At 48.6% G+C, this 20,029-nt stretch overlaps 1 protein-coding gene across 1 annotated transcript; it reads right to left on the bottom strand.

Moving 5' to 3' along the window:
• Positions 1-12,461: 12,461 nt before the first annotated feature.
• Positions 12,462-18,777, bottom strand: NDUFAF3 (NADH:ubiquinone oxidoreductase complex assembly factor 3). The gene is made up of 5 exons (XM_061574439.1): positions 18,617-18,777; positions 16,958-17,141; positions 16,600-16,666; positions 15,988-16,088; positions 12,462-14,203 (listed from the first exon to the last, which is right to left on the bottom strand). The coding sequence occupies exons 1-5, from the start codon at positions 18,721-18,723 to the stop codon at positions 14,117-14,119; spliced, it is 546 nt and encodes a 181-aa protein (XP_061430423.1). The 5' UTR covers positions 18,724-18,777; the 3' UTR covers positions 12,462-14,116.
• Between the last annotated feature and the right edge of the window lie 1,252 nt (positions 18,778-20,029).

The following is a 20,029-nucleotide window of genomic DNA, read 5'->3' as shown; positions in this document are numbered from 1 at the left end:
CAACATTGTACTAGAGTACACTGGCTTGCAATGGTAGTTTAAACATTGATCTTGTATGTACTGTATTAGGCGTCTTTATGATATTTTAATTGCAATGGTATAGCCTTGAGTTTGACTAGGATTACTACTTATTGATCGAGTATATTAAAGCAACATTTTAGTAATTATTTTAGAGGTGTGGGTTGATTAATAGGTACAGACATTGCTGTATTCTGGGCTGTAACATGAGCTTAAATATTTCTCAGTGACAAACCCAATACATTCACAGGGACCCTGCTGCATATCTCTGCTGTCATTGTACTGATTATCAATACATATGAAAGTGATGTCACTTCAGTGTTGTAATGATCTTATGAGGACTTTTTTTTAAATTAACAAATGTTTACATGGATGGCCGACACCCTAGGATTCACGGCATAGTTACGTACAAAATAAAAGTTAAAATTTGGGTTGAGTCTTTAACAAAGTTTTAAACTCATGTTCAACAATCCAGAAAACAACCGAAGCATGTACAAGACAGGAATTATTTATTGATATATGTTGAACGTGTCTCGCACCGTACGTAGCCAACCGTGCTAATCGAAGATGGTTCCATCGTAACCAGTAAGCATGTGTAGCGATTGCCCCACACAATCCCTGCGAGATATTAAGAAGGCGGGAGTAAACACTACGCTCTGATCGGTTAGGGCGCGGGGAGCAAGATAATTGGGGGGAGAATTTAAAAGGGAAAAGAGCTGGAGGGTTGGGTGAGCGTCAGGTGAGAGGGTGAGGCCAGTTGAGGGTAAGAGAGGCAATGATTTGGTGGAGATGGAGTGCGACGAGCGGCAGAGTCAGGAAGATGTTAAAAGAGTGAGTGGGAGGCGGAGTTCGTGGCGTTGCGGGAGAAAGCGAAGATGAAGGTGTGGACCCGTGCCGTGAAATAAAGACCTTAACCTTGTGCATAAATAAAAGGGCCAGACTCTTCTTTCACACGTAATGATTCAGCTTCCTATTTTTTGTAGTCTTAATTTTTATCTCGTTTACGTCTCTCATTTTTGCCCATCTCCTTCGCGCCGTTTGCTTTTCTCCGTTGCTCCAGATTCCACAATCGAGATTCAAGAAAATAATCGAGGAACGAACGAGTAAAGTCATAAGCCAACGAGTTGCCCCACGATGCCACCATCGGGATTCAAGAAAACGAGCAAAGTCACACGCGACGAACAAAGCGACCCACGATGCAACAATCGGGATTTTAAAAAAATCGAGGAACTAACAAGCAAAGTCACAAGCGAACAGGTGGACCCACGATGCCACAATCGGGATTCAAGAAATCGAACGAACCAGCAAAGTCACACGCGACGAACAAAGTGACCCACGATGCCACAATCGGGATTTTTAAAAATCAGGAACTAACGAGCAAAGTCACAAGCGAACAGGTGGGCCCCACGATGCCACAATCGGGATTCAAGAAATCGAGGAACGAACCAGCAAAGTCACACGCGATGAACAAAGTGACCCACGATGCCACAATCGGGATTTTTCAAAATCGTGGAACTAACGAGCAAAGTCACACGCGAACAGGTGGACCCCACGATGCCACAATCGGGATTCCATAAAACGAGCAAAGTCACACGCGACGAACAAAGCGACCTGTGGTAGCGTCCACAGATCTGCCCCACAGCTCCCTAGTGCAACACCCGGTTCATGAGCACCCGCACTTCGCGGCTGCGTCGAGCTTCGCGCCGCAAGCCGGGCTCGTAGGGCAGCTCGAAGAACGAGAAGGTGAAGTTGCGACTGAAGCGCAGGCTGGAGATGGCGCCGGGCTCGCAGCACGTGGGAGGGTCCGGACCCGGCAGCGGCCGAGGTTTGGCGGACGGCTCCGTCTGCCGTGGACGCGTGGAGGCAGCTGTCTGTGTTGTACCCCTGTGAGGAGGAGGAGGGAACGGAGTGGAGGGTGATACGTGCAGACCAGTGCCGGATGATCCTAGTAGTAAAAGTAGCTACAACACGTGTAGTAGCTGCTACACGTGTAGTAGCTACTACACGTGTAGTAGCTACTACACGTGTAGTAGCTACTACACGTGTAGTAGCTACGGGCCCCGCACTTTCAAGGGCCCCGCGCTAAATGCTTTCAAGTTATCAATTCGGGTTCAGTGATTCTGCACTTGCTCTATTGCTATAGTACTATACTGCCTTCAACTTTATGAACAACTGGGTGTTTAAGGTTAGCGATTTGTCGTATTATCTGTTGCTCTATAGCAAATGAAAAACTACAATTATTTTACTGTGCAAGTAAACAATGTTGTGTTTTAATATTTACGTGGTTTTTTTTGGGCCCCTTTACAACATATGCTACAGGCCTCGCACTAGCTTCATCCGGCACTGGTGCACACTCGTGTGTGTGCACGATGAGGACTTCCCGTGCGCCGAGATGACGGAGCGTCGTTTTTAAGCGGGCTCCTGCACCGTGCCATCTCGCAAATGCAGATGGAATGAAGGACACGCTTGACGCTGCCCGCTCCAGAATACAGGAGCTTTTGAGATGTTCAAACGCCAAATAGACACCTATCATATAAATTATCACAAGGCATCACGTCTGCGTGAACCACACGTGCTTTTGATAAAACATGCAGACGAACATGCTTTGATAACGTATGCATTGTCCTTGCAATCGCTCATCAATATATGAAGGAATGTCAATAAGCAGGCAAAACATAATGAAGATATATTGAGACAATGACCACATACATGCTCATAGCTGTCAACCCCTGATCAGTGCCGAGCTTGCTACAGACCAATTCAGACCGTATTGGTCACCCCGTGCCCCTTATACATCTCAACGTTCATCCTATAAAGTCCCATCACAAGGGAGAAACACAAACATACACTTTTTTTGCCCGTATTGAAACGGCTGTACGCCGTATGGACCTGAACACTCAATTTCCCTGCATAAGCGTACGGAGTAAACCGTGTGGGTTAACAGGTGTGCATGCTACATATCCATGGATAAGCATAATAAGATGGCATTACATCTCGCTGGAGCATGCGTAGACGATGTATGCCAAGCAGGTAGGTAAATAACAAGTTTGTAATCTAGCAAAAGTCATTGTGGAAGGGTTACCATCACAAACAACAGTAGATTATACTATGGGGACCTCATTTGCCAGTAAAAATATGATAATTGGTTCTTTACCCTTCTATCTGGCAACAAAACTGACACCTTTTTGCAAGGAGTCATGTTTGCATAGACCGCAATACCTGCAGTCATAATACAAACAAAAGAACATAACTCTGATAATGTGCACTGTCCCTGAAGTTGATTGGTCCACACCCGAGACAGCTTTCCTTCGAGCCTAGTCTCATATGGGTTGGACCAGATGACGCCAAAAGGCACACAACTCAAGGACAATGCACCATCAGAGTATGAGAGCTCGGGGCAAGCATCTACACTATGGGGACCTCATTTGCCAGTAAAAATATGATAATTGGTTCTTTACCCTTCTATCTGGCAACAAAACTGACACCTTTTTGCAAGGAGTCATGTTTGCATAGACCGCAATACCTGCAGTCATAATACAAACAAAAGAACATAACTCTGATAATGTGCACTGTCCCTGAAGTTGATTGGTCCACACCCGAGACAGCTTTCCTTCGAGCCTAGTCTCATATGGGTTGGACCAGATGACGCCAAAAGGCACACAACTCAAGGACAATGCACCATCAGAGTATGAGAGCTCGGGGCAAGCATCTACACTATGGGGACCTCATTTGCCAGTAAAAATATGATAATTGGTTCTTTACCCTTCTATCTGGCATGTTTGCATAGACCGCAATACCTGCAGTCATAATACAAACAAAAGAACATAACTCTGATAATGTGCACTGTCCCTGAAGTTGACTCCTTGCAAAAAGGTGTCAGTTTTGTTGCCAGATAGAAGGGTAAAGAACCAATTATCATATTTTTACTGGCAAATGAGGTCCCCATAGTGTAGATGCTTGCCCCGAGCTCTCATACTCTGATGGTGCATTGTCCTTGAGTTGTGTGCCTTTTGGCGTCATCTGGTCCAACCCATATGAGACTAGGCTCGAAGGAAAGCTGTCTCGGGTGTGGACCAATCAACTTCAGGGACAGTGCACATTATCAGAGTTATGTTCTTTTGTTTGTATTATGACTGCAGGTATTGCGGTCTATGCAAACATGACTCCTTGCAAAAAGGTGTCAGTTTTGTTGCCAGATAGAAGGGTAAAGAACCAATTATCATATTTTTACTGGCAAATGAGGTCCCCATAGTGTAGATGCTTGCCCCGAGCTCTCATACTCTGATGGTGCATTGTCCTTGAGTTGTGTGCCTTTTGGCGTCATCTGGTCCAACCCATATGAGACTAGGCTCGAAGGAAAGCTGTCTCGGGTGTGGACCAATCAACTTCAGGGACAGTGCACATTATCAGAGTTATGTTCTTTTGTTTGTATTATGACTGCAGGTATTGCGGTCTATGCAAACATGACTCCTTGCAAAAAGGTGTCAGTTTTGTTGCCAGATAGAAGGGTAAAGAACCAATTATCATATTTTTACTGGCAAATGAGGTCCCCATAGTGTAGATGCTTGCCCCGAGCTCTCATACTCTGATGGTGCATTGTCCTTGAGTTGTGTGCCTTTTGGCGTCATCTGGTCCAACCCATATGAGACTAGGCTCGAAGGAAAGCTGTCTCGGGTGTGGACCAATCAACTTCAGGGACAGTGCACATTATCAGAGTTATGTTCTTTTGTTTGTATTATGACTGCAGGTATTGCGGTCTATGCAAACATGACTCCTTGCAAAAAGGTGTCAGTTTTGTTGCCAGATAGAAGGGTAAAGAACCAATTATCATATTTTTACTGGCAAATGAGGTCCCCATAGTGTAGATGCTTGCCCCGAGCTCTCATACTCTGATGGTGCATTGTCCTTGAGTTGTGTGCCTTTTGGCGTCATCTGGTCCAACCCATATGAGACTAGGCTCGAAGGAAAGCTGTCTCGGGTGTGGACCAATCAACTTCAGGGACAGTGCACATTATCAGAGTTATGTTCTTTTGTTTGTATTATGACTGCAGGTATTGCGGTCTATGCAAACATGACTCCTTGCAAAAAGGTGTCAGTTTTGTTGCCAGATAGAAGGGTAAAGAACCAATTATCATATTTTTACTGGCAAATGAGGTCCCCATAGTGTAGATGCTTGCCTCGAGCTCTCATACTCTGATGGTGCATTGTCCTTGAGTTGTGTGCCTTTTGGCGTCATCTGGTCCAACCCATATGAGACTAGGCTCGAAGGAAAGCTGTCTCGGGTGTGGACCAATCAACTTCAGGGACAGTGCACATTATCAGAGTTATGTTTTTTTGTTTGTATTATGACTGCAGGTATTGCGGTCTATGCAAACATGACTCCTTGCAAAAAGGTGTCAGTTTTGTTGCCAGATAGAAGGGTAAAGAACCAATTATCATATTTTTACTGGCAAATGAGGTCCCCATAGTGTAGATGCTAGCCCCGAGCTCTCATACTCTGATGGTGCATTGTCCTTGAGTTGTGTGCCTTTTGGCGTCATCTGGTCCAACCCATATGAGACTAGGCTCGAAGGAAAGCTGTCTCGGGTGTGGACCAATCAACTTCAGGGACAGTGCACATTATCAGAGTTATGTTCTTTTGTTTGTATTATGACTGCAGGTATTGCGGTCTATGCAAACATGACTCCTTGCAAAAAGGTGTCAGTTTTGTTGCCAGATAGAAGGGTAAAGAACCAATTATCATATTTTTACTGGCAAATGAGGTCCCCATAGTGTAGATGCTTGCCCCGAGCTCTCATACTCTGATGGTGCATTGTCCTTGAGTTGTGTGCCTTTTGGCGTCATCTGGTTCAACCCATATGAGACTAGGCTCGAAGGAAAGCTGTCTCGGGTGTGGACCAATCAACTTCAGGGACAGTGCACATTATCAGAGTTATGTTCTTTTGTTTGTATTATGACTGCAGGTATTGCGGTCTATGCAAACATGACTCCTTGCAAAAAGGTGTCAGTTTTGTTGCCAGATAGAAGGGTAAAGAACCAATTATCATATTTTTACTGGCAAATGAGGTCCCCATAGTGTAGATGCTTGCCTCGAGCTCTCATACTCTGATGGTGCATTGTCCTTGAGTTGTGTGCCTTTTGGCGTCATCTGGTCCAACCCATATGAGACTAGGCTCGAAGGAAAGCTGTCTCGGGTGTGGACCAATCAACTTCAGGGACAGTGCACATTATCAGAGTTATGTTCTTTTGTTTGTATTATGACTGCAGGTATTGCGGTCTATGCAAACATGACTCCTTGCAAAAAGGTGTCAGTTTTGTTGCCAGATAGAAGGGTAAAGAACCAATTATCATATTTTTACTGGCAAATGAGGTCCCCATAGTGTAGATGCTAGCCCCGAGCTCTCATACTCTGATGGTGCATTGTCCTTGAGTTGTGTGCCTTTTGGCGTCATCTGGTCCAACCCATATGAGACTAGGCTCGAAGGAAAGCTGTCTCGGGTGTGGACCAATCAACTTCAGGGACAGTGCACATTATCAGAGTTATGTTCTTTTGTTTGTATTATGACTGCAGGTATTGCGGTCTATGCAAACATGACTCCTTGCAAAAAGGTGTCAGTTTTGTTGCCAGATAGAAGGGTAAAGAACCAATTATCATATTTTTACTGGCAAATGAGGTCCCCATAGTGTAGATGCTTGCCCCGAGCTCTCATACTCTGATGGTGCATTGTCCTTGAGTTGTGTGCCTTTTGGCGTCATCTGGTCCAACCCATATGAGACTAGGCTCGAAGGAAAGCTGTCTCGGGTGTGGACCAATCAACTTCAGGGACAGTGCACATTATCAGAGTTATGTTCTTTTGTTTGTATTATGACTGCAGGTATTGCGGTCTATGCAAACATGACTCCTTGCAAAAAGGTGTCAGTTTTGTTGCCAGATAGAAGGGTAAAGAACCAATTATCAACAGTAGATTATGTATGCGTGCGTGTTGAATTTCTTTTTCACCGTACATAGCCAGCCGTACCGGAGGTGTGGGAGAAGGACAATAAACTGAACGCAAGTTTATGTTTACCTAGGCCAATTATACTGGTAGGAACCACCTGGTTCCACCAGCCCACAGGGGATTATTGTGTCCGTCCGTCCGTCGTGCATCCAAAAATGGGAGGGGTCGGGCTGGGTGGAGAGGGGAGGGTGGGGAGGGGCTGGGTGGGGAGGGTGGGAGGGGTGGGGCTGGGTGGGGAGGGGCTGGTCACCCCGTGGTGCCCTTATAAAACTCAACGTTTAATCTACTCACGCCGGCTTGTGCCCGCCCTCACAGTCGGCCATATTTGCGGAATACACCACGCCGCCGTTGACCCTGGCCATTGACCGAGCAACCCAACTTTCCTACCAGCTCCCTCCGCAGGAATGTGTTTGAAGGCAGGTCAGGATAAACATTTACATTGTAAGGTCGCACTCATTACACACAAAGTGCTTGCCACAAATGAACCACAATACCGTGCTGATCTCGTCAAGGAGCATAAACCACAAAAACTCTGGTGGTCATCCTCGCAGCAGCAGCAGCAGTTTGTGGGTGTCCATCGGACAAAGGCGGTCACCGCATCGCGCGCTTTCTGATGCGCTTCTGCGGCCGTCTGGAACGCTCTTCCTCCCGATATTAGGAAGCCATGTGGAGCAATGCGCAGATTGAAAACTCATTTATTTGGAACTGTGTTTTGCGTTTAGTTTGTTTACCTTCACCCCCACACGCGCCTCCGACTATCACGGACGGCTACGTACGGTGCGAAAGAAGTTCAACGGACGTACGTACAATAAAAAATAATTGGGGCAAATATCGCGCGCGATGGAGGTACGGTGAGAACACGCACAGCCGCTCCGCGCTGCTCTCCTCGCCTCGCGTCTCCGCGGGCGCGTCTCCGGCGGCTGCGTTGGCGAACGGCACCTCGGCGGCGTCAGCCTCTTCGTGTCGCGTGTCTCCTGGCCAGGGGGTCAGGTCGCAGGCGGCTGCGGCGGCGTTGGCGAACGGCACCTCGGCGGCAGCAGCAGCCTCCTCTTCGTGCCGCGCGTCTACCGGCCAGGGGGTCAGGTCGCAGGCGGCGGTGCGGTCGCGCTTTCGGGGCACGCCGAGAGAGGGCCGCCTCCCTCGGGAGATGTGCGGAGCTCGGTTTGCCAGACCTGGACGGCGGGCGTGTGACGAGTCAACAACAATTCGACATACGCACACACACAACCACACGCACGTATACCGGAATGCGTTTCCGTCACCGCTCGCGTCGAGCACCGCGGTGTCACCTGCGTTTTTGCCGTCGCGAATTCCCCTGCCGGACGAGGGAGCAGCCTCCATGGTCCTCTCGTGTCCTCTCCGTTCGCGCAGCGCGGGCCGGCAGGCTGGAGAGGTCGGGCCGGGTGGCGCACCACGTGGATGCACGATCCACCGCTGGTTCTGAGTCGCCGGGTGCCGCGTGGATGCCGCGGGGGAGACTGACGGTGCACGGAGGATGTGACACCACACGCGGTGATGCCCCCACCTACCCCGCCATCCCCCAGGTTGAGAGAAATTGATACGGACTCGTCGCCTTATTCCTTCAGTTTCCACCCCCCCCCCCCAACCCGCATCTTAGCACCAACGGAGATGCCGTGCGTCGTTATAGAAGGCAGCTGGCTATCGCAACACACGGGCCTCCTTTGCTCAACTGAGCATCTAAACTAAAACTGAACTAGTTTATATATATTTTTTTATTTTATCAGGTAATGCCCACTGAAGTTCTCTTTTTCAGAAGCGACCTGGCCGCAAATAAAAGCCAAACGAAGTGGCTAATCACGTGCACATTTATAGCAGCCAAAAACTCTAAAGCGGATGTTTCCGAGTTTAAGGCATTATTCAGAGTAACTGCTAACGAAATATAAATCTTTACTGAAGGTGAATTACGGTGGTCAAGGTGCAGCCCTGCAATCGCTCGCTCACGCCACTGCGCGTGGAAGGGCCTCCACTGGATGGAACTGTGGATAATAATCAACGTCATAATTGCAACCATTTAAGAGTGCATTGAGATTTATTATTAATTCATGTTATTTTACTTAACTATATTATTTCCTAATTATCCTTTTTTGACTGAAATGCATTATTAATGTCTTTTAACCATATTATTGATGTCCCTTAACCAATATGCCCTTCAATCATCTTCATTATTAATGAAGATGCCGGCTGAGGTAGTATTGCCTGCCAAAGTTAACTATAATGTCCCTACCCCTTAGGTTTCATCTAATTATAAGTTTAATTTCATGATGTTATTGTTTCTAGTCTCACTCGTGTTGGTCTTTTCTAAGGCTAATTATTGGGAGTGTTTGCTAAGTAACCTCAGTGGGGCCAGTACAGGGGTCGGAAAAAGAATAAGACATTTTTGTCGTTATTCGGTAAAAGCAAATCTACATTTCAAGAGCCGCAATGTGCCGTGGTGGTGGTGGATACGAGACGATGGGTCCTTGATGAAGAACGTCACGAAGCAGCCCCAAGGGGACGCTGCTAAAGACCGTCCGGCTTGGTCTCGTTGCGGCATGATGCTCCACAGGGAGCGAAGAAGAGTAAATTATTAGACGAGAACCGAAGCGGTCCTCATGGGGCCGTCCATAAATGACGTCACGCGATTTTGGACGATTTTTGACCCCCCCCCCCCCCCCTCTCGTTACACGGCGTCACAAAAAGTCAGACCCCCCCTCCCTCAAATATGACGTCACAAAGATCTGCCCCCCCCCAAAAAAAACATGCTTCAAATCGATTTAAACTATTGTCATTGTAGTGCGTATTTAATGTGGCGCTGCACTCTGATGTTATAGGATAAAACATGTATTAAAAAGTATATTTAATTAAGTAAAACGTGTTGTCTATATTAATTTAAAGTTGCGCATTTTGATGTGACGTCACATTTCTCAAACCCCCCCCCTCGTTACACATCGTCACAAATGTCTGACCCCCCCCCCCCCCCCCAGGTGCGTGACGTCATTTATGGACGGCCCCTTAAGGAGCCGCAGGTCTGCCGACCCCTGGGGCGAGTACTATAACATCAGTGGGTCTCGACCACTCTACAAGCCCCGAGGCTGTTCCGTCGACGCTTCCAGTCCGACGACCTTCGCTCAACAAGCGGGAAGGTCACCCCGAAACCCCCTTCTCTCCTCCGCTGCCCCAAACAATGCGGCCACGGCTCAGTCAACCCCCGCCGATGAGGCCTTCAATCCAACCGTGCATTCAAAGTGATTCACGAGGGGGGTGGGAAGAGGGCTGTTTTGTCCAATCGCCTTTTATAAAGGATGGGTTTTTGTTTGTTTGTCTTTGTTGCGTGTGGAAGGCAACTGGAATGCCGCACGGAGAAGAGAGAATCACACTGCGAGGTCTGTTCTCTGGCTTGGCACCCACGACCGGACACGGTCACAATGCCCCCCCCCACCACCCTCCACTCCACTGCGCACGGCTTGGTAATCAGCTCACTTTCTCCTGGCACCAAGGCACCAAGGCTTGTTGTGAGGATGGGGGGGGGGGCTTAATAATTCACGGCCGCATCACCTTGGTGGGGGCCCGGTGCCGCTTGCCGATTGGATTTCGTGGCCACGGTGTTTGTGGCTTTTGTTGTGGCCGCGGGGGCTGCCGTTTGATTTATCCACGGAGCGCACAACCTCCTCCTCCTCCCTCCACCACCACCTCCTCCTGCCACCACCACCTCCTCCCACCACTTCCTCCCACCACCACCTCCTCCTCCCACCACCTCCTCCCACCACCACCACCACCTCCTCCCACCACCACCACCTCCCACCACCACCACCTCCTCCTCCCACCACCACCTCCTCCTCCTCCCACCACCTCCTCCCACCACCACCACCTCCTCCTCCTCCTCCCACCACCACCTCCTGCTCCCACCACCACCACCACCTCCTCCTCCTACCACCACCACCACCTCCTCCTCCCACCACCTCCTCCCACCACCACCACCTCCTCCCACCACCACCACCACCTCCTCCCACCACCACCTCCTCCCACCACTACCACCACCACCTCCTCCTCCTCCCACCACCACCACCTCCTCCTCCCACCACCACCTCCTCCCACCACCTCCTCCCACCACCACCACCTCCTCCTCCCACCACCACCTCCTCCCACCACCACCACCACCTGCCACCACCACCACCACCTCCTCCCACCACCACCTCCTCCCACCACCACCTCCTCCCACCACCTCCTCCTCCCACCACCTCCCACTCCCAGGTTTGCAGCCGGAGCCCCGCCAGCTCAGGGCTGTGGGTGACTGGGCCCAATTCACCCAAGGAGGCACGGACGGGATACAATTCGTGGGTGCTAGGGTTAGAGTGAGGGGTCATGCTACCCAGCGAGGTTTGTCCACGGGTGTCTACAGCCGGACTATCTGATTATACATACATGTGTTGAACTGCTTTCGCACCACCGTACGTAGCCAACCGCGCAACAAACTAAACACAAGAAGCAGTTTAATCCACGAATGCTCCTACCAGCTGCTCTTGTGCCACTGGGCCAACACAGCTGCCGCACGTGCATTCAGAATGTGCGAGTTGCTGAAACGTTAACATTGTCGAAACTGTGCTTGTATCTATGACGAATTTAATATTTGGGGACTACTTAATACTGATTCTGGAGAATTGATTATATTATTCACTCAGATCTTAAGTGCAATTTCACCTTGTTAGCTTTTGTTATCCAAAGTTGTTATTAATGGGGGTTTTTTTCCCCGTACAATTTTGAAGTCAAACTTGGATTTAACCCCAGACCGAATATTGCAAATAAGACCTTGTCTAATGTTGTTGTTTTCTTTTAAGGGTACCGAGTAACTGGAATCGGGAAAGCTGCAGTTGCGTGCTCAGCATTACCGCCACAATGCCGATTACAAACTCTTTCTGGAGAACTGGCGTGGTGGGAGCCCGGCACTGATGCAGCACCATCTCACGAGATGCCTTCACGTTACACCTGCGAATGAATCACCCTACCAACGGGTAACCCGAGCCTCCTCAAACCATAGCCACGAGCCGCCACCGGCTGAAACTTCACGTGCTCACAACTCAAGAATGTTCTAATTAATTCATAAACCCAGATGGCAACCACGAGTCTAAATGTTCACGCTCGACACAACACAAATGTAAAAAAATAACACTCAAAACACGCATCTTTGCGGGAGACCGCGTGGGTAAGATGTCAATGTGTGGGCCCACCCCACCCCCGAGTTTGCTGAGCATGGCAAGGACACAAAGTAAACATCCTCCATAACGCACACATACTGTATATGCACCTCCGATTCGCACGGTTGGCTATGTACGGTGTGAAAGAAGTTCAACATACATACGCCAAGTGATCATACGTTAAGATCTTGCCAAACACGAATACAATCCAACACACCGTCGCCTCACCAAAAATGCATAACAGGTGATCGTGTGGCGTGAGATATTTTAATCACCTCCATTTCCTCCTCGTTTCAAAGTCAAACATCGGCCAGAGATGAGCTCCTTGACTCGTTCCATCCATAAACCGCAAAACTCCCCGAGACTCCTGCACCGCCGTTCAGTTGTCGCTTTTTTTAGGGTCGTAAACATTGGGCACACGGTACCGCGCAGCGTTTCGACGGCTCAAATCGACACGCCGCACATTTTCATGAACGCGACGTCCCGCACGCATGCTTGTAGCACGCACGGTCAACTTGTCGATTACTCCGCAGGCAGACTATCCGGGTTGTGAATGAACCGTGCTGCTTGTGAAACATATTTCTTTTGCGCGCACACCGATTGACCTGCCAGCCGCTCCACACTCGTCGGGGGTCGTCAGCGACTCGGTGCCCACGTGACAGCAAACAAGTGAACCGATTCACTTTGAGAAGCAATAAATTGAGACGATGCATTATGTCTTCGCCCCCCCCCCCCCATTATACAGAGGTAACCAACGAATACCTCCTCATAGCCTAACTCACACGTGTGTTTGCAATGTATCCGTGTTATTGTTTAATCCGGATAATCGACAGTTGTATTAACCCGCATTCCACACAAGGATAGTTTCCTTTACAATGAAGCCCAGGTTGGATACCACAGCCAGGGCCAGATTATCGCAGTCCTGGCCATTCGAGGCTGCAACCCGGGCCCTCCGCTTTTGAGAGACCCCAAAAAAATATACATAGAAAAATTATTGTTGTGTAATTTTGTTATTTGAGCCAAAGTATCACAATGTGTTACTCCAAGTTATTTTCCAAACTTTAAATAGTTTTGTTCCTTTTACCGTTGATTGATTTAGGTTAACAATTTGTACATGAATGTTTAAAAACCGGAACTGAAATAACCGTGTGGCACCGGGGTATGGGTGTTGGTAAAACAGTCAAGGGAATTAACTTAAAATACAAAGAGGGGGGGCCCCGTACACCATAAATAGCCCTGCCCCCCCCCCAAAATTAAACTTAACCTGGCTCAGACCAACAGCGTGATGCAGCGTTCTATATATATATATATAAAAATTAACAGGTAAGGCCCAAATGGCTATACAGCTCTATTTCAAACACGACCTGGTTGCCACAAATGATAGCTCAACGAAGCGGCTTATCATCATGTGGAAATGTATAGCAGCCAAATCCTCTAAACGCAACATTGATTCTAAATGTGGAGGGGAAAAACCAGAGGACCGGGAGGAAAATCAACGTGGCCACTGGGAGAGAAATGCACGCAAACTCCAAATACACCGCAGGCGTCAGCAGGGTCCCCCAGATGGAACCCACGACCGCCTGCATATCAGGCGAGGGAGTTAACATCTCCTACTCTTAGTTTTTCGGTAAAGCCACGTAGGTAAAAAAATTAAATTAAAATTGATACAGCAAATCTGGCTGTGACGGTCCCACGTGATGACGGAGACTTGTGTTGACTCCAAAACGTCGTGATTTTTATTATTTTATTTTTATTAATTTTTAGTTTTTTTTACCTACGTGACTTTACCGAAAAAATAAAGAGAATGAATCCTTGCAGTCACGAAAGCTTCAAATCTAGAGTTAACATCTCCTAGCCACCGCGGTTCCCCATGGCCTCCCCCCCTCCTTGCCGCACGTCGACCGCGGGTCACGCCAACTGCGTGGGCGGGATGAGTCCAGCAGCCACCAGGCGGCGATCGTTGACGAGGAAGTTGAATGTGGAGCACGCGTGGCCCTGGAAGCAGCACACGGCACGGTGCGGGGGTGGGGGGGGCAGCAGGGGGCGCCATCAGCCAGTCACAGAATCATCGCTTTAAACACGAAGGCTTTCGCAACCAATATCAACCATATTAGAGGTTTTTTTGGGTTAGATCGCGTAAATGTATAAATGTGTCGTTGAACACGCCACCACCCGACACAGCCAATTAGTAAGGGTTGTCACGTAAACAGAACGTGCCAATTCGGTACCGGTACAGCACACGGGTGTGTTGGAGAGTAAACCCACAATTACAATTTGATTACGACGTTTCGCCAGTAATCACAACCAGTATCATCAGGCGACAGGCAGATTTGTGGATACATCCTCCTGTTTTGGTCTTAAATGTAGGGGGTAAATGTGATGCCATCACTTGTGATCCAATCACATGTGAAGATCAGAGGTGGGGGGGAAGGGTTAACGTGGTCATAAATTACAATGGATTTACTCTCCAACACACCCGTGTGCTGGACTGGTAATGTAATGGCATGTTTTATTATGTGACAAACCTTTTTGGCTGTGACGGGTGGTGGCGGGTTTAATGACACATTTATATTTACGCGAGCCAACCCAAACATACATTATCTAATCATCTCTGGGCTGATGGAGGCACTACCATATCGACTGGGTTACAAAACGTCCCGGAAATTAATTAGCGGTTCCAAACATCGGGGGGAGGGGGGGGGAATAAAAAAAATCTATTTTATAATCGGGACGTCTTCCATAACGCGATTACGAAAGTTACACGGTGCGCGAATGCCCGTCCTTAGCCACATTTAACGTAGTTCAATGTAAGAGACAAAAACAAAAAATTGACAAGCTTCTAGAGGGCAGCCAGAGAACCGGCGACTGATGCTTGACTGTCACAGACTCAATGGGTACGAGAGGCTCCAGTTAAATGGTGATTGGAAAAGCACGCCATGCAATCCAACGGGCATTCGGTTCTCATTAAATGGACCGTCATCCCACAAGGTGAGCCAATGACTGTCAAGTCCCAATTACCCATGAGACAGGGGGACTGTCACTGGGTAAGGGGGGTTAGCACTAAGGGGGGGCAGCACTATAAAAGCAGCACGGAGACTGGGGGCTTAGAGTGCGAGACTGCACCCCAGGTGGGCAGCTCAATGCAGGGACGACGCAGCAGGAGATGGAGGAACGCAGCTTCGGAGAAAGTGGAACAGTCCAGCCTCCGCTCCCGATAAGCACGTACATACAGCCGTGGGCTCGATCCCGTCAACCGGCTGTGAGTGTTAGCTATTTTTATTGAAGTGGGGAAATCCTCGTGGTGCTGATGGCAGCATCGGCGTGCATTTCAGGGGAGTTCCGTGGGGGACACCGTGACGATGGATGAAGGGGTGGTTTTTTTTTTAGTGGAGCCATTCCCAATGCCCGCAAATCCCAAGCACAGGCCCAATCAGCCTTCCTCTTCTCAACCTGTAGCGGCACTGTGGATGAGCGACTCTTGGGTGGTGGAGGAGCTACCGTCGCTATCGAGTGGCTGAGGAAGGGGCGCTCTGCGTAGGGGATAGTTTTCGTGATCTGAGTTGAGCTGAACCTGCTGTCAAACTCTACAAAGTGTTGCAAGGCACATGCGGGGGGAATGGTGTGGAGTGCGTAGTGGATTGGTAACACTAGTCGCTGGACATCCTACAACCACCGAAATCCAAAACCGTACGATATGATCTGACAGCGTAGCCGCACGAGTTGAAAAATGCATCGTAAATTTTTTGGTAGTCGGAGGGAAAGCCGGCACGAGCACTTACCGTGTCCTGCACCTCCACGGCGACTCCCTGCCGCGTCATGAAGCGCAGCAGCTGCGGGTCCAGACGCTCCACTCGGTCGCCCGTCCCCAACACGAGGATTTCTGCTCACCCGCGCGACACGAGACACTACGCTGGGCATTCCGTGCCAAGACCGGGCAAGAGACTTGGAAGTAGAATGGAGCACGAAAGTGTAAATGGGATCTGCAAATCGGAGCTGCCATTGGTGGTGATGATGCTGAGTGTCTAAAGTGAGGCTCTTGACTTTAACAAACATTGCTCTGATATCTGGACTGTGGCCAGGTGGAGCTGTTGGCGGAATGCTAAACTCTGGCTGTGGATTGAATCTCCCAGCTTACCGTCCGAGTTCATAAAATGAGTGCCACTTCGTGGAGAGTCAACAGTGGTCCTCCCTAAAGATCGTTTGCCATTTTAAGAATGTAGAATTTACTTTACTGGCTCTGAACCACCAACAGAGATGTGCACCCCACCTCAATGCTCATTTCAGCGGAGAAACACTTGACGGCAAAATGTAATAAACAGCAGGCATCACGACTTAAGGTAAATGCAAGGAAGCGTGCGAGCGACTTCTTTATTCACTTGTTGAATCCTCACCTATTCGGGGCTCCAGAAGGTAAAACAATGATAAGCTTTCTTCACTGATATCCTTCCAGCTTCCAACCTGAGTGAAGAAACCAAAATGTTCGTGTTACTCACGGGGGCTCTCCACCAATGCAGAAGAGGAAATATCAAATATATTATTAATCCATTGCATTCTGACTGACAAGACTCGGGACCTGGATTGGGACACTTGACCAGTTCGATTTTCTGGAATGTTCTGTGGTGGCGAGAAACCAAAGGGCGAGAAGAAATCCCCTGCAAAATTTTGTCAGAATCAGAACATTTATCTGGAGGAATCCGATGAGCTATAAAGCTCTTTTTCACAGACACGGCTGGGGGGGTGCGTGCTCACGTTCCACTGGATGATGGCATGGGGGATGATGGCGCACGGACCGATCACGCGATTGCCGTTCACGGTGAACCCGTGCAGGCCGTAGCTGTCCACGAACATCGTGTTGGGCGAGTCTCGCTGCAGCATCGTCACCGTCGTCTTCTCGTAGAGGTCGTCGTCCGACGGGCTGGCGCCGCTCAACGGCCTGTGGGTGACGAGAGACGGCGCACGGCAGACTCTGAAACCACAAGCCCTCGCCCAGGGGACGTGTACGCACATGCACGCGCATACAGAACCTTGTATGTACTGTAGGAACTTCTTTCGCACCGTACATAGCCAACCGTGCTAATCGGAGATGCGGAGGACAAGCTAAACATAAAAAATCAGTTCTACGGAAATTAGTTTTCAATCTAGACTTAGATGTATACAGATACGCACACCGACTCCTCCTTACTCCAGGACCTGTGCACACAATCAGAAGTTGATTTCCCGAGTGAAGCCCATTGAGCTGAGTAGCTGCACATACGTACACCTTCCCGAAGATCTCGTACTGAAGACCCGTACACAGACCAAACACTGCACATCTACAGGATACACAACCCCTTAACCAGAGACGTTTCACCGTATGGCCTTGTTGGACTTGATGGGGGCAAATGCCGTTTGCAAGCACCGAATGAAGGCCGGCACAGACCTGACGTGCCTGATATCTCTCCACGCCACCAGGGCGTAATGAGCCGGGCACTTGCGGAGATTTCAACGTGGGTATAAAGACTCATCTCATCATCGCGCGAAATTGTCTATACAGGTTGCTTCAAAAAAGTGTTAACACTTATATGCGACTATCGTTTTTAATGGAAGAACGCATAATACACTGTAACATGATAACAAATGTATAGTTAATAGCTTCAAAAAGTCAGTCTCCACTTGTTCGCCATCATTGTCAACAACGTGCCTGGAATCTTCTCCAGGTGGTCTACAGAGCCCGGAGGCGGCACATTTCTTCGTGGTATTGTTGCAAAATCTCCGAAGTGTTAAAACATTTTTGAAGCACCCTGAAAAACGACCACCATTGTGTGGCAAATCACTCGTGATTACCCTGCACAGACGGTGTCGCCCGCCACATGAATGTGGAGTTTCCACCAATAGCTTAGACCACGGGGGGAGGTGGGGGGGGGTGCATTCACTTGGCGACCGAGATACCTTCTCAGTTCAACATTGAGCGAGATTCATGGTGTCGAGATGTTAACTACCTCGCCCGGTATACAGGAGGGCTTGGGTTAGATCCCAACCCTGACGATGCCTGTTGTATATTTGGAGTTTGCGTGTCTCTCTCTCTGTGATCCCCGTGGAGATTTTTTCTCTCCAGGTCCTCCTGTGTTTTCTCCCCCTCCACATTTAACAAAAACATCCGCTTAAGAGTACAGTATGTGGCTGCGACACATGTCCACACGATAAGCCACTTCGCTGAGCTATATCACTCGTGACTGCCAGGTCGCTTCTAAAAAAAATAGCTACACAGTTCAGTGGGCCCTTAACTCGGGAAATAACAAAACAAAACAAATGTCAATGAGTGTGGGAGCGTTCTGGGGCTAGGTTTTGCCTCGTTCCTGCCCCCCATAATCGACACTGGGCCCCCCCACAATCGACACTGGGGCCCCCCAATGAGCTCGGGGCTCGCACCTGCAGAGGCGGCGGACGGGGAGCGCCGCGGGCCCCAGGAGGCTGCGACCTCCTCCCGCCCGGCTCAGGCCCGTGACCGCCACACGTGCGGCCAAGCGCGCCGCCATGCTGCCCGATGACGTCACCCGTCACAACACGGCGTGACGCGGTTACGTCACCGCGTCGCGCCGACCTTACTGTACCGCCGGTGACGCCATCACGTCGGGAGGGGCGGTGGGGAGACGTCGGCTCGTGACGTCATCACGCACGGTGCTCTCTCTTTCTCTCCCAGCGGACGTTGATGTTAACGGGGGGGTGGTCGTGACGTCGTCGAGTGCGTGACGTCAGCCATGCACGCTCCTGATATGACGTCATCTAACGTGTTTGTTAGTGACGCGATCATGACTTCATCAGAGCTTTTCAGACATTTACACGTGACGTCATTACCAATGTCATTCGCGAATGACAATAAAAACTCAACACATTCGTGAATAATGCTGTGGAAAAAAATATCTCGTGCAATTTACAACGGGAGTCCAATTCATCATTGGAGTCCAGTTGATAATGGGAGTCCAAATTTTGATTTAAAGCTTTCGTGACTGCAGGGATTCATCTTCTTGGTTCTTTCGGTAAAGTCACGTAAAAGCGAAGTAATAAAATAATAAAAATAAAACATAATAAAATCAAATAATTCTGAGAATTAATAAAATAATAAAAATAAAACATAATAAAATCAAATAATTCTGAGAATTATTAATAAAATAATAAAAATAAAACATAATAGAATTATTTGATTTTATTATGTTTTATTTTTATTATTTTATTACTTCCCTTCTACGTGACTTTACCGCAAGAACCAAGAAAATGGGAGTCCAGTTTACCGTGGGAGTCCATTTACAAAAAAAGAACATTTTACCATGGAAATTCAGATCCACATGTTAGTCCAGTTTACCACGAGAGTCCAGTTTACCATGGAAGACCAGTTCATCATGGGAATACAGTTTACCATGGAAGTCCAGTTTACCATGGAAGACCAGTTCATCATGGGAATACAGTTTACCATGGAAGTTCAGTTTACCATGGAAGACCAGTTCATCATGGGAATCCAGTTTACCATGGAAGTCCATTAACAAAAAAGAACATTTTACCATGGGAATTCAGATCCCCATGTTAGTCCAGTTTACCACGGGAGTCCAGTTTACCATGGAAGTCCAGTTTACCATGGAAGTTCAGTTTACCATGGAAGTCCAGTTAACCATGAGTCCAGAGTTACCATGACCAGGGGTCGGCAAACTGCGGCACTTTAAGGACTGCTTGTAGACGTTATTCATGAAAGACCACAGGTCTCGTATTCAAATTGCATTGCGGCTCTTGAAATACTAAGGTTGTTTTTTACCAAATTCGAAAAAAATTGTCTCTATTTGTTATTTTGCT

This window comes from Lethenteron reissneri, chromosome 55 (genome assembly GCF_015708825.2).
Source record: "Lethenteron reissneri isolate LAM-NWPU_2019-01 chromosome 55, ASM1570882v1, whole genome shotgun sequence".
NCBI classification, from domain to species: Eukaryota; Metazoa; Chordata; class Hyperoartia; order Petromyzontiformes; family Petromyzontidae; genus Lethenteron; species Lethenteron reissneri.
This window is presented reverse-complemented; position numbering and strand designations above follow the sequence as displayed.